The 13,990-nt window shown below is 41.5% G+C and overlaps 1 protein-coding gene across 9 annotated transcripts in view; it reads left to right on the forward strand.

Moving 5' to 3' along the window:
* LOC137436574 (zinc finger protein 704) overlaps positions 1-13,990 on the forward strand; it is a 158,873-nt gene that overhangs the window by 107,891 nt on the left and 36,992 nt on the right. For all 9 annotated transcript variants that reach the window (XR_013624940.1, XR_010986310.2, XM_078786568.1 and 6 more), the window contains one exon: positions 3,578-3,851. Coding sequence is in view for 7 of the 9 variants with exons in the window: in XM_078786568.1 (XP_078642694.1) it covers positions 3,578-3,851 (274 nt within the window). In the remaining 2 variants the exon portion in view is untranslated. The remainder of the gene's footprint in view (positions 1-3,577; positions 3,852-13,990) is intronic.

Genomic DNA, 13,990 nt, shown 5'->3' on the forward strand with positions numbered 1-13,990 from the left:
GGCTAATGAATTACATAGACCAGTAATCACAAAGTTCAAAAGAAGGAAGGTTTATTCTAAAGGTGTTGATTACATCTGGTCCGCTGATTTAATTGAACTAAATAATGATAAGGGATACAAGTGTGCTTTAACCGTTATTGATTTGAGGAGTAATTTGCATGGGTTGTTCCTTTGAAAAACAAAAGGGGTAATACTCGTATGTTAGCTTTCAGTGGAATATTTAGTAAAAGCAATAGGAAACCAAAGAAGTTATGGACTGATGATGGAACAGAGTTCTAGAACAAAACATTTATGAAATTTCTTAAAGATAATGGTATTACATTATACAGCACCTTTAATGAAGGAAAGGCAGTTGTTATTGAGCGTTTTAATCACACTTTGAAACAGAGACTATATAAAAAATTCACACAACTCGGTTCTCAACAATGGGTATCTATAATTCAAGACATTGTAGATAATTACAATAATACCGTTCAATCATCAACAAAATCAAAACCATCGGAAACATTTACAAAATTAGAATACGAAAAGGAGATTAAACCGAGAAAGCCAAAGTTCAAAGTTGGTGATATTGTAAGAATATATAGTTGGAAAAGCCATTTTGAAAAAGGTTATACAAAGAGATGGACTAATGAACTCTAAAATTGTTGATGTAATGAATACAATTCCTTGGACTTACAAATTATATGATTTAAAAGGAGAAGAGATTTTAGGTTCATTTTATTCACAGGAATTACAAAAGACACAGGTATGCAGTTAATATCCTTGAAAGCAATAGGTAGACACTTCACAATCCACTACTATACGGGGATGGGAGGATTAATGTTGTTGTTTGGGGGTTAGGAATATAAAAATATACCTTATTATTGGACTACAATCCTCCTCAATCCTGAGTAGCTCTTTTATGAGACCGCTCTCAAGAAGAAACTCTTCATAATTATTTAGAAGTCTAAGAGTTGTTCTTAGAAATGGGTTCTTCTTTTCACCTTGTATTGAGCACCCAAGTCGAATAGTTAGTGGCGTTGATTTCTTAAAGGAGTTATTTAGAGCTGTTTTAAAGTATCTATCACATTGTTCCACATGCTCCTGAATAGATTTAGGTTTATTAACAAACTTTTTTGACTTCATAATTGTTAGGGGTTTCTCCATATTATAACAGTGCTCCATTTATAAGGTAATATTTATAGATGCTTCTTTGTTTGAAATAAAATTTTCTTGATGATTTAGCCATTCATTTAGCCACTCTGCTCAACAAAGATACTTGTACCAAGAACCTTGATGGTGATGAGTGTTGTAAGAAAATTAAATTATTCACTAAAATAAAACATAAGCAAATATTAATTGGTCCACTTAGTGAGTATAATCAAATGCAGTCCCCTTCCAAATTTTCCCTTCTACCACAAGTAGTCGGAGAATGGGGTGTCTTGAATGTGCCGACTAACAGCAAACAAACATAGTGAGTGAGAATGAGCATCAGTGAATGTCTGTTGAACATCTTGAAATCTCGGGGATAAAATCTATTTGAAAATCCAGTGAGTCAATAATTAACCTTAATTTTCTCCATTGACTTCAACGTTCAATTTTTTGTGCTTCAGAACCCCCATTTTCCTTGTGTGTGTGTGTGTGTGTGTGTGTGTGTGTGTGTGTGTGTGTGTGTGTGTGTGTGTGTGTGTGTGTGTGTGTGTGTGTGTGTGTGTATATTTTGTTAGTTTGTATTTATCAATAAATTAAAACAATTAGTCAGACGTATGCTAGCACAGGGAGCTACAGATGGCAGATTAAAACAAATTTTCTTTAATATCACAAAACGACACCAAATCGAATTGGTAAAATACAATATGAATAGTAAAAATATTAGTCATGTCATATTTATATAAATACAGTACATTATTAGAAATAAAGAAGGTGCGCAACCAGAATTTTTATATAGGGATAGAAAGTGCACAACCAGAATTTTTATATAGGGATAGAAGGTGCGCAACCAAATTTTGTATAAAGGGAGAGAATGTGTGCAACCAGAAGTTTTAGAGAGGGATTGAAGATGTGCAACCAGAATTTTTGTTGAGAGAGGTGTGCAACTATAATTTTTATAAAGGGAGAGAATATGTGCAACCAGAATTTTTGTTAAGAGAGAGAGAAGGTGTGCAACCAGAATTTTTATAAAAGGACAGAAGGTGCCCAACCAAATTTTTTTATAAAGGGAGAAAAGGTGTGCAACCAGAATTTTTATAAAGGGAGAGAAGGTGTGCAACCAATTTTTTTATAAAGGGAGAGAATGTGTGTAACTTGAATTTTTATAAAGGGAGAGAGGATGTGCACCTACATTTTTATAAAGGGAGAGAACATGTGTATCTATAATTTTAATAAAGTGAGAGAACGTGTGCAACTAGAATATTTATAAAGGGAGAGAATGTGTGCAACTAGAATTTTTATAAAGGGAGAGAAGGTGTGCAGCTATAAATTTTATATTGGGAGAGAAGGTGTGCAACTAATTTTTTTATAAAGGGAGAGAAGTGTGCAACCAAATATTTTATAAAGGGAGAGAAGGTGTGCAACTAGAATTTTTATAAAGGGAGAGAAGGTGTGCAACTAGGATTTTTATAAAGGGAGAGAAGGTGTGAAACTACAATTTTTATAAAGGGAGAGAATGTGTTCAACTAGAATTTTTATAAAGGGAGAGAAGGTGTGCATCTATAATTTTTATAAAGGGAGAAAAGGTGTGCAACCAAATTTTTTTTATAAAGGGAGAGAAGGTGTGCAACCATTTTTTTTATAAAGGGAGAGAATGTGTGCAACTAGAATTTTTCTAAAGTGAGAGAAGGTGTGCAACCAAATTTTTTTTTATAAAGGGAGAGAATGTACGCATCAATAATTTTTATAAAGGGAGAAAAGGTGTGCAACCAAATTTTTTATAAAGGGAGAGAAGGTGTGCAACCAAATTTTTATAAAGGGATAGAATGTGTGCAGCTGGAATTTTTTATAAAGGGAGAGAATGTGTGCAAGTAGAATTTTTATATAGGGAGAGAAGGTGTGCAACAATAATTTTTTATAAAGGGAGAGAATGTGTGCAAGTAGAATTTTTATATAGGGAGAGAAGGTGTGCAACAATAATTTTTTATAAAGGGAGAGAATGTGTGCAACTAGAATTTTTTGTATAGGGATAGAATGTATGCATCAATAATTTTTTATATAGGGATAGAATGTGTGCAACTAGAATTTTTATAAAGGGAGAGAGGATGCATAAGTACATTTTTATAATGCGTGGGGGGATGGGCGTGTGGAGGCATATCCACCATTTTTATAAAGGCAGAAGGGGGGATGGAATCCAGATTTTTTTTTTAATGAAAGTAGAGAAGATGAGCAACAATAATGTTTATAAAGGTAGAGAAGGTGTGCAACAATTTTTTTATAAAGGAGGATTGTACACCTGGCATTGTGCCAGATATTTCACTGACACCATAATTCACTCCTCCAGGGAGCGGATATTTAATTCACTTGCCATCTAAAAGAATAAAGACTGTCAGGGGAGTACGTGAGAAAAACAAATGTCGAACAACAGTGTGTTTGTGCGCCGCAGGCGTAACAGTGACTCTGATCTGAGCGATGGTGAGGAGGACTTTTACTACACTGAGATTGAGGTCAATGTTGATTCGGTCACTGATGGCCTCAGCAGCTTGGCTCCAGTGTCACCGACGACGGTCACTTTTCCTGGCCTTCCCACTCGTCGTCATGCAGGCGTTTGTCGGTCCCACAGCCTGGCCGGCCGGCGGTCAGCACCCCCTCCGCTGTTACTTAGCCGCTCGGCTCCTACTGCCTTCTGGAATTCCGTACAGTCTGACCATGCTTACCAGGTATTACTATCTCATTCCTTTATTCTTTGCTGTTTATTTGCTTCTTTACATCTGAGTGAAAGCAATGAGGTGACCCTTGCGGTTTTAACTTCACTTTGTGTTGAACACGGGCATTATTACAGACGCAGCTTGAAATGTTCACTTATCACTGCTGAATTTATATTTTTAATGGTATTTAAAAAATATTTCCTTGAATGACTTTACTCCATGGTATTTACTGCTGTACTCCAGTCTTCGGATTTGCACTGCTTCCTTCAACACCATTTCTACAGTGTTGATAACAAGTGATAAATATCTCAAATGATCTCACAGAGGTTTTGCATACAGTGTGTGCTCCTCTCGAATGCATCCCATTATGCATTGTAAAGAATGTGCCGATGTGCATTTTGAACGCTCTTTTTGAATTGGAGAGGAAAGGTGTCATGTTCCTTTCTTTGTTGTCTGTCTTGTTCGGATCTGTGTACTTTTTCCATTTGATATATACTGAATATATTTATAGAGCTGATGTTGGTTTAACGGTTAAGGTGGCTAGTTTAAGATCTCAGGATCTTGAGTTAGAGTCCCGGTTGTTGCTTTTGAAATAACACCAGGTGAGTTAACACAGCCTGTCGTCCTTCTGAGGTCAGCAAAATGAGTACCAGCTTACTGGGATAGTAAGTCACTCGGGTATTCTGTGTTGGAGTGGCGACCCGTTCAGGATTGTACTCATTAGCCAATGAAACTCCCTCAGCAGCCCTATGCGCCACACAGCATGAAATGAATGGTGTGTATGTATATATGGTATAAAAGGAGGTGTGAGTGTGTGAATGTCATGTTTTTGTGGAGTTCTACTGGAGCTTTCTGATGTGGAATGTGATACACCAAAATGACAAATAATCCGGAAGAATTCCCATGCTTTAAACGCACACCATGTTAAGGTGTATAGAGCAGTTTAATGTGTCCTTCCACTGCATGGCATTACAATTACAAAATAAATAACAGAGTGATAACATTGTAACAAAGCATTTATTAATTAATATTAATAATATTAACAACAATAATAAGAGTAACATTATTTGGCAATAATATTAATGAACGTATAATTCCCCCCCTCCCCTGGCCCAAATACAAATACATAGGGGCTTGATGAAAGGTAAGTTAATGCTCAAGCAGTACAGCAGGCAGGTATGCCACAAGACAGTGAAGACCAATGAAAATTTGGACCAACGTGCCCGCTAGTGTATCAAAATTCGTGGAAAGGTATGTAGTATGCAGTATTCATTTATTTTATGATAATTAAATGCTGTATTAACTGAAGATAATCTTCCCAGCAATGAATGTTGAGGTGAAATAAAAAAAATTCCCCCAAATATCACCTTTTTATTTGCATTTTTTTTCTTTACAATTTTGACAAGATCACCCCCAAAATGCATATTTTGACATCGATATTTTAAAAAATTCCTGGGGAATATGCCCCCGGACAACCTACAAACAAGTACTTTTCCTTTTTTCTAAACTTCTGCAGTTTCACCCATGCCCATATGGGCTTTACAACATCAGGGGAGCCTTCCTTTATACTAACAATTTGGGACGAAATGGGTACTCACATAATCCAATTACCCTTCTCCATTTATCCAGCAGCCCCAGACATCAAAAATGGTGTGATGGGGAAGCATATCTAACTGACCTAACATCATCAAAACACATTTCTCTTCTTTACCATTAACTCCCCTCTACTGTGGTTCTATGTAACCAATTTACCCGCCGTCCCACGTGCTGGTGCTCCGTCACGTGTGGGCCTGGCCTTGAAATTTTCACCCTGTGCCTTTGCACAATCTCATGGCTGGGCGATGTGGCTGCTTCTGCAGGCCTATGCCTTCTTCAAATGTGGCAAACTGGGCCGCTGGTGTCACCGCCGAGCTTACCCGCTCCGTACCGAATTCTGAGGAGCTCTCTCTGGCTACCCCCAAGTGCCCTTCCTGGCACAAAGCGCCACGAGTCATCTCCCCGGGTACTCTGGCTTACCGCAAAAATTTGAGTCGCACCTCAAGGCCCATGGCAGACTCTGGGCCAGTGCACACCCAGCACCCTGCATGTCCTTCCCCAAATACAGTACCTACACCCAATGAGCCACACCCGCAGCCCATAAATTCACTTTTGCACCAACTCTAAATTAACTTTCCTCACCCAGCACCGGAATGACATCCCGTTTTGAAACAGCTGAATCCCCTCTATCTACCTAATGCTAACCAGAGCAGGGATTCTTCTCCACATGGGGGTGTGCTTCCTCCTCTTCACATATACACACACCTTCTTTGCTCCATTCACTTAATCTCAATATGATTCAACAAATTTGACTCACTCGCCTCATTCACCTTATCAACTCCTTATTCCTTCCTCACCCATTCCTAATCCCATCAAGACAGGAAGAAGAAGAAGAAGGACGGAGGCAGCTATCCTAAAGTCCACCAATTGATGAAAATAATTCAAACTCCGTGCGTTATTTTAAAATGTCTCTCTATAGTCCCTCTCTTATTCTAACTGTCATTCCCATCAGCCTGCCTATTTACAGTCTTCCCTCAAAATCATTCGTGATGCCAGAACACACATGATATCTTCAGATCTCAGAATTTAAGTAGAGCTCTCAAAAGCTATCTTCTTTGTTGTAGTTTGGAATAAAAATGAAAACACTTTTACCAACTTCTTTCAGAAGCATCAACACTTCATGTTGATGGTGATTGGGTGGTGGTTCTTGGAATCGAGGAATGTAGTGGTGCTTTTGGGAGTGGGTGAATGAGGTGGGGATCAGATGTTGTGTTGGGGTATTGCATGAAGGTGGTGCACGAATGTGATGCACGAAGGTGGTGCACGAATGTGATACACGAAGGTGGTGCACGAATGTGTTGCTCGAAGGTGGTGTTGTGGCTGCACAACGTTTTTCTGCTTTCAGCTTGCTCTTGCTTTCTTTGCTGTTTATGTAACTGTGGTCTTAGTACTGCAGTTAATAATGGCCCCCTAATTATTTGTGAAATGGGGTGTGTGTCATTGTATCGATCAAGCTGCACATCCATGCATGTATGACGGATAGACAATGAGCCCGCAAAAGCCCTTTTTCATAATCTCACTCAGAAACTGACATCCCTGACTTAAGCAGCTGATGAACTTGTAGTTTGGCCTTTGTCTTCTAACTTTTCCATTTTGGGGCTTTGTTTGTGCTGGTGTTTGTGCGTAGGGAACGGATTTGGATGAAAGTTGGTGGGATGATTGACCTTGGGATAAGGAAGAGTTCCACATTCTTCGACACGTGACCTACCATTTCACACAGAAACCAAGCACTTATGCCATACGTTTATAAATGAAAAATCTACTCTATCTTACTCCCATTAGGCCCACTAGTGAGATATCCGTGCTTGTTCTTGCTCGTGGGTTTGTTCTTGCTCTCAAACTATGAACTTATGATCACCTTCTGAAACATTCATAATAGTGTTGTGGAGATGGCCATCTTACTATAATTCACCAAATGTCCGTCCGTCCGTCTGTCTGTCTGTCCGTCCGTCCATTCGAAGGTACCGCAAAAACGGCTGAACCCATCGCAACGATATTTTGGGTGGGTAATCCTGGGATCTCCTGGAGTAAAATAGGCTATATTGTTTTTCCAATTTCAGCTTTGGCCTCCAGCATTTTCAGGTTTGGACTCCCACATAACGTTACTTTCCCGGGTGCCGCACAAACGGCTGCACCGATCGCTGCACGGCTGTACCGATCGGCAGTACTGATCGGACTCGGTGACCTCGGACAAAGACCTTTTATAAGGACAAGGGTTGAATCCCTGCTTGAGATAATGACAACCCCCTCCCCGCCATCTCGGTCGTCTCTCCAACTCACAATCCCACGAGATATGCGGAAAGGATGACCCAAAACCAATTATCTTCTTTTTGATTCGTATATAAACCATCATTAAAAGTAAATAATGACCTCTGCCAAAGTTCAAAGGACGTGAGTTTAATCTCAACATGAGAGAATTCCACATAGCTATTTGGGCGGTGTATACGCTAACAGATCGCTGTCTCCATCGATCTTGCCAAGGCCGTAACACCTATCGGCTCAAAATCCTTTTAACTGTTGACTTGGTAGTTTTTACAATGAAGGAAACATTAACAATGTTGTTAAAAGTTTATTTTGTGATTGGAGTTATGTTGTTTGGAATGAAAAAAGAGATATCGAGTTCAAGTAAATGACGACAATCCGCGATGGTTTCTACTTTCTAATCGTGAACTTTGCGGATCGCCATATGCAGATTCGCCACGGACCCACGATCGATGTTTCTATATGTGAATGTACCCGTTTATTTGCGAACGGTTACGTTTTTCATGGAAGTCCTTCACGAACTTGCTGTCCATGTCTGACGTGCGACTGAGGGTGCTACAGGAATGTAGAATTTATTGTTTTCATGCTTTAGCATTCGCCGTATCTGCATTGCCTGTTTGCTCCTGGCCTCCCACCCTTGCGTACCACGGGTATCTCACTAGTGGGCCTAATGGGAGTAAGATAGAGTAAGATATTTCATTTATAAACGTATGGCATAAGTGCTTGGTTTCTGTGTGAAATGGTAGGTCACGTGTCGAAGAGTGTCTTTGAAGGAATCCAAAGTCCTCCCACCATTATGTATGTCTCCAAGCACGTACCATTCCCCCACCTTAATCCTCTAAATCGTCTCTGTCTGTCTAAATGTGTTATTTTGGAAAGGTAAGCAGCAACTGTGTGAGAACCACCCTCCCCTCAACTCAAGTAGGTGAGAAGATCACAAAGAAAAGGGGGAGAGGAGGATGGCACCTCAGTGGCTGTGCCAGAGGTGGGGGAATGTCCTCATGGGTTCAAAACCTCGAGGGCCAGCTCGCAGCCTGTGAGTGGGCCCAACTAGTCACGGTCGCAAGAGACTATAACAGTATAACAGTATAACAGCCGTACGGAGTCAGTGCGCGAATTGAGTTGTGACATAGAGCTGCTTGTGAGTGAGTCAAACGAGTGAGTGATGGAGCGAGTCAGTGGGTGGACACAAGTCAAAAGAGGAGCATCAGCCCTGCAAGGGCGAACCTAACCGGACCGGAGCGACGCGCAACCTGGCAAAAGACCCAGCAGAAGCTGGTGCGTCACGTCCAAACTGAGCCCACCACTCCCGTCGTAACCACAACCACCATGAGCTGTAAAGCATCTCACCATATAGCACAAATACAGGTTTATTTCAGTCTTGTCCTTCTCTTGCTGTCTCTTATTTGTGAGTGCGTGGGCCATAAGACATCATATCAGCCTACAGGATTATTTGTGGATACGAGAGTTATAGTCCATACAGAATTGACTCTGTTGTAGAGTTGCTCCTCTGTTGTCCCTTCCTTCTTTTAATAAACCCCATTTTCACCATTGATTGACGTGTTGGTATGGCGTGCAGTCAGGATTTGGGACAAGTAACTGCAGTGTGAGTAAATCCACGGCCATTGGAAGTTGGTGCCAAAACCCCTCGTTAGGAGGGTACAAATGTGGTGGTTTGTCATGGGTCTTTGCTTAGCCCCCATCCTTTCAAATCGACGAACGCATTGGAGGCGGCCGGCTCGTTAAGCGTTAAGATCCCAAAAATATGTTATTGGATCATGTTAGTCTGCATTGAAGTACCTGATATTAATTTGTGTCCTTGACCTACTTTTTTGGATTGTGACGTAATTAACAAAATAAACGTATTTTTGATCATAACTTGAATAATTTTCCTCCAACTTTCATAATATTGAGATTTATGGAAACATTGTAGCTGGAACACATTTTCTTAATTCACATTCTATCCCTAAATGTTGAAGGTCAAGGTCTTATGGTAGGCTGAAAAAAATATGGCCATCATTGGATCATGGGGAGGCTTACCATTGGCTATCACTTTGTGATCGCAGATATCGAGTTGGAGTTACTGTTTTTTGGAAACCGAAGTAAAGGTCTTTTGGGCTTTCCTGATGGATGATGTACAGTCTCAAGGACAACCCGTTGCTAGATTGGTGACCTTCCGGGTTGAGATTTGATCCCGTGTCCACCCGGCTCACCATTACAATATCTGTCGTCTCCTTCTGTGAACCTCCAATGCAGTGCAAAGTCTGGCTTTATTACTGAATCAATTGATCTGGTTTGCATTCGGCCATCTGCCGCTGTTTGCTCCCTACTTTCTATTTCTTCTATTTCAAAGGCGTTGTCTTCTTCACGTCATCCTCTTCAGCTTGCTCTCTGGTTTTGTTGCAGCCCGTCTAATTGTATCTAATCCAACTCCATGCTGCTGGTATATTGAAGCATGTGGTATCAGTTTTGCGACAAAATACAAGCGTTCATTGCATGACTCACAAGTCCTATTCCTGGCAACTTCCTCTCTGATTACCATAATTCCATCGCTCAGCTGAAACATGGTGATACACTGATACATGGTGATGTATTGTCTGTACTATTTCTAGCATATCATCCTCTGCTTTTCTTTTCCTTGTGCGCAATGGCAACATCTTCCAGTCATCTTCATGAATGTTTTGACAACCTCTTTTTCCTTCAAGAGGTGTTTTTTTGCTTCCAACCTCGTTGTCAGTAAGAGGTGTGTCTCGACTATCTCCATCATCTATTCTTCATCTTTCTTCCACTCCTGGTCCTGATTGTATAAATGGCTGACTTCTCAAAATATGCTCTTCTCTGCTTGCACCTCTCTATCTGTCTGGATTCCTGCCCTTTTTCTGTAAACTTCTCTTTATGGAAATCTGTGTTCATCGTCATCATTGACTTTCCTTCTTTGTTTCCAAATGCCAACAGAAAATTGTGCTTCATGGTTGCTCCTTCCCTCTTCTTCCAATTACTTTTTTCTTGTTTACATTAATTATCTGTCCTTTTCTCTTAAAAATCCCTTTCTGTTTGCTGATGACTTTAAACTGCATCACCCTTATGAATGCACTCTTGAGCTGCCTCTTTTTACCTGTGACATGTCGCAGGTAAAAAGAGCTCTGCATTGTTGTTGTTGTTGTTGTTGTGGTTCTTGTTGGGGATCGATTTTTGAAATGTGCTCCCATTGGTTGGACAACTGCCGGACCCCGCTCACATTTGTCGCTCGACTCTACCCACCATGGCACCCAGACAAAATATGGCGGACATCGTTGGTTTTTTGGTGGGCCGAAGACATCAGTCCTGTAGGCCTCTGCTGATTATACACTGCCCGGGTTTGTTGCATCATATTTCCACTGGCTTTGTTTGGGTCGAGTGTTTATTGGAAAGGGGGTGGGGGGCAGTGTCTTCAAGTGTTATGTAATATATTATGGGGTCTGAAACCAGACCCAGCAGTCTGTCAGTTTCTTAATTGATATTGAAACAAGCCATGAAACCCCACAGAGACTAATTGTACACGAACTTCAACAGCAAGGATGAGGGAGTCGAGTGGACAGTGGAGGCAAAAAATATACATTTTGTGTCACAGGTTGTGACCACAGTGCAGTCATTCTTGTTCTGGCAACATAGATCGATCATATCCATTGATGGTTTCTTCATCAGTAAAATGCTTTTCATTCCTCTGAATGTTTACTGACCACTGCAGGATAGAGGGGGGGATTACTACCCACGGCACAAAATATATTTGCCCCATCCCCTTATCCCCTCCAGTCGCTCCCGGAAGGAACGAGTGTTTTCATAGCATTAAATAATTTCTCCGCCAAGGGGTGAGCACTCATATTAGTCACTTGCACCTCATTCCCCATGACCTACAGCAGTAAACATACAGTGCCCTCAGAAAGTATTCACACCCTTTTACTTTTTTCACATTTTGTTGTGTTACAGCCTGAATTTAAAATGGATTAAATTGTGATTTTTTCCAGTGATCTACACATAATACCCCATAATGTCAAAGTGGAATTTTTTTTTTTTTTTTTTTTTTACAAACTTTTGCAAAATAATTAAAAATGAAAAGATGAAATGTCTTGAGTCAATAAGTATTCAACCACTTTGGCTATGCCACTCCAAATTGAGCTCAGGTGTATCCAATTTCCTTTGATCATCGTTGAGATATCTCTACAGCTTGATTGGAGTCCACCTGTAGCTAATTCAATTGATTGGACATGATTTAGAAAGAAACATGCCTTTTTCCATCATGAAGTCCAGCAGAAACTCCATCATAAAGTTCAAGGAACTGTCCGTAGAACTCTGAGATATAATTGTGAGGAGGCATAGATCTGGGGAAGGGTATAAAACAATTTCTAGAGTGTTGAAATCTCCCAAGAGCACAGTCAGCTCTTGTTCGTTTATTTGTTCTTATTTGTTCAATCGTTCTTCGTTCGCGATCACGCGATCACGTGGTTAGAAATGCATAATCTCTCCCCTGAACAACTATTTTCTCTCATATATTATAACACCCTTTTCTTCTTTTCCTACAAAAGGATGCTTTCGTCTTGCTCACCAAATCTATTCATTCCAAAAAATATATATAATACCATCTCTTACAGTTCCTCCTTTCTACATTCCCTAAACTATCCAGAACTCCACCCCTCCTTCAGTGTCCTCAAACGTATTTTTGACTCGAAGGTCTCAAACTCATTTTGCAAAAAATGTTCGTTTCCCATGAATCGTACACTTTTCAAAATCCAATCTCACCCCTCCCCCTCCCAAATCCTCCCCATCACCCATCCCCTTCAAATCTCCCCCCTTGCCCCTTCCCTCCCCTCCCTCCTAAACTCCCCCCACACCCCTCCCCTCCGAGACTCTCCCTCGCTCCTCCCCTCCTAGACTCCCCTCTCACCCCTCCTCCTCAAAGCATCCTCCCTGCTTCTTCCCCCTTCCAACTTTCACATTCATCTCCCCCAACCTTCTGCCTCGCTCTTCCCCCTCCTCAAATAACACCTCACTGTGCCTCACCCAATCTCCATCAAACCTTTTGTCCGCCCCATTCTTCCCTTTCTCCAAGCTATTCTGAAATCTCTGAAATCTCTGACACACCTTGAACAGCTCTCCCTACCTCTTCCTCCTCTTCCACATCTTACCCTACCCCTCCCCCCCCCCCTGTTCTGGACCCGATGCTCCCCCTTCCTCTTCATTAACGGTATGGACCTCAAACATCCGGGGCCTTCGCTCAAACTTGACTGATCTCTCCATACAGGTTGCTTCTGACAAACCAGATGTGATCTGCTTAACAGAAACTTTCATCCTTCATGATGTCTCTGATGCCTTGGTATCTCTCCCAGGTTACTCCCTCCTCCGGTATGATAGACCTGAGCTTCGTCCTGGAGGTGGGGTTGCTATCTTTATAAAAAAACTCTTCCTCACTCGCCCTCCACTGCCCTCTCTCCACTTCACCCCCAGGAATACCTTTGGCTACGGCTTCCCCTTCGCTCCCACCTTTTGTTCATATGTGTGTTGTACCGTCCACCAAACAGCGATGACTCCATCTACATCTCGCTGTCTGATAATATGGACCAACTTCTATCTACCCATCCCAACTCTCTCTTCCTCATATGTGGTGATTTCAATTGTCACCATGCCAGTTGGCTGGGTGTGGGTACCCCTCTCACCAGCCATGGCTCTTCAGCAAAGGACTTCTGCGACTCACTGGGACTGACACAATCTGTCAATTTCCCGACCCGGATCTCAGTCAACGGAGCATCTTCTCTTCTGGATTTGGTTATGACAAACTTCCCTGAAAATGTCTGCTGCTCTTCTTCTGCTCCAATCGGCTCATCTGATCATGTGCTTGTCAAAGTGGACATCTCTCTGACCATTCTCAGAGAGCCTCCTCAGCGTCGACGAGTCTGGCATTTCACTCAGGCCAACTGGCACGGGCTTCAAGCAGCCATCAATCATCTGGACTGGTCTCCCATCTCTACCGCCTCTGACATCAACTCATCCTGGGAATTCTTTCAAAGTAAATTGCTCTCTCTCACGCACAGATTTATCCCATCTCGTCTTCAGTTGTCATACCCTTCCTCCCGTCCATGGTACACGGAATCTTGTGGTGAGGCTGTTGCCCTGAAACAACTTGCTTTCGTCTCCTGGAAAGCAAATCCAACGGAAGGAAATCTCATTTCCTTTCACAAAGCCTGAAACAAGTGTGTGTCCACCCTCAGGAGAGCCAGGAAACAATATCTCACCGTTCTCAAGACCGAACTCTCTTATCT

The sequence above is a fragment of the Myxine glutinosa genome, chromosome 11, assembly GCF_964187855.1.
Source record: "Myxine glutinosa chromosome 11, kmMyxGlut1.1, whole genome shotgun sequence".
NCBI classification, from domain to species: Eukaryota; Metazoa; Chordata; class Myxini; order Myxiniformes; family Myxinidae; genus Myxine; species Myxine glutinosa.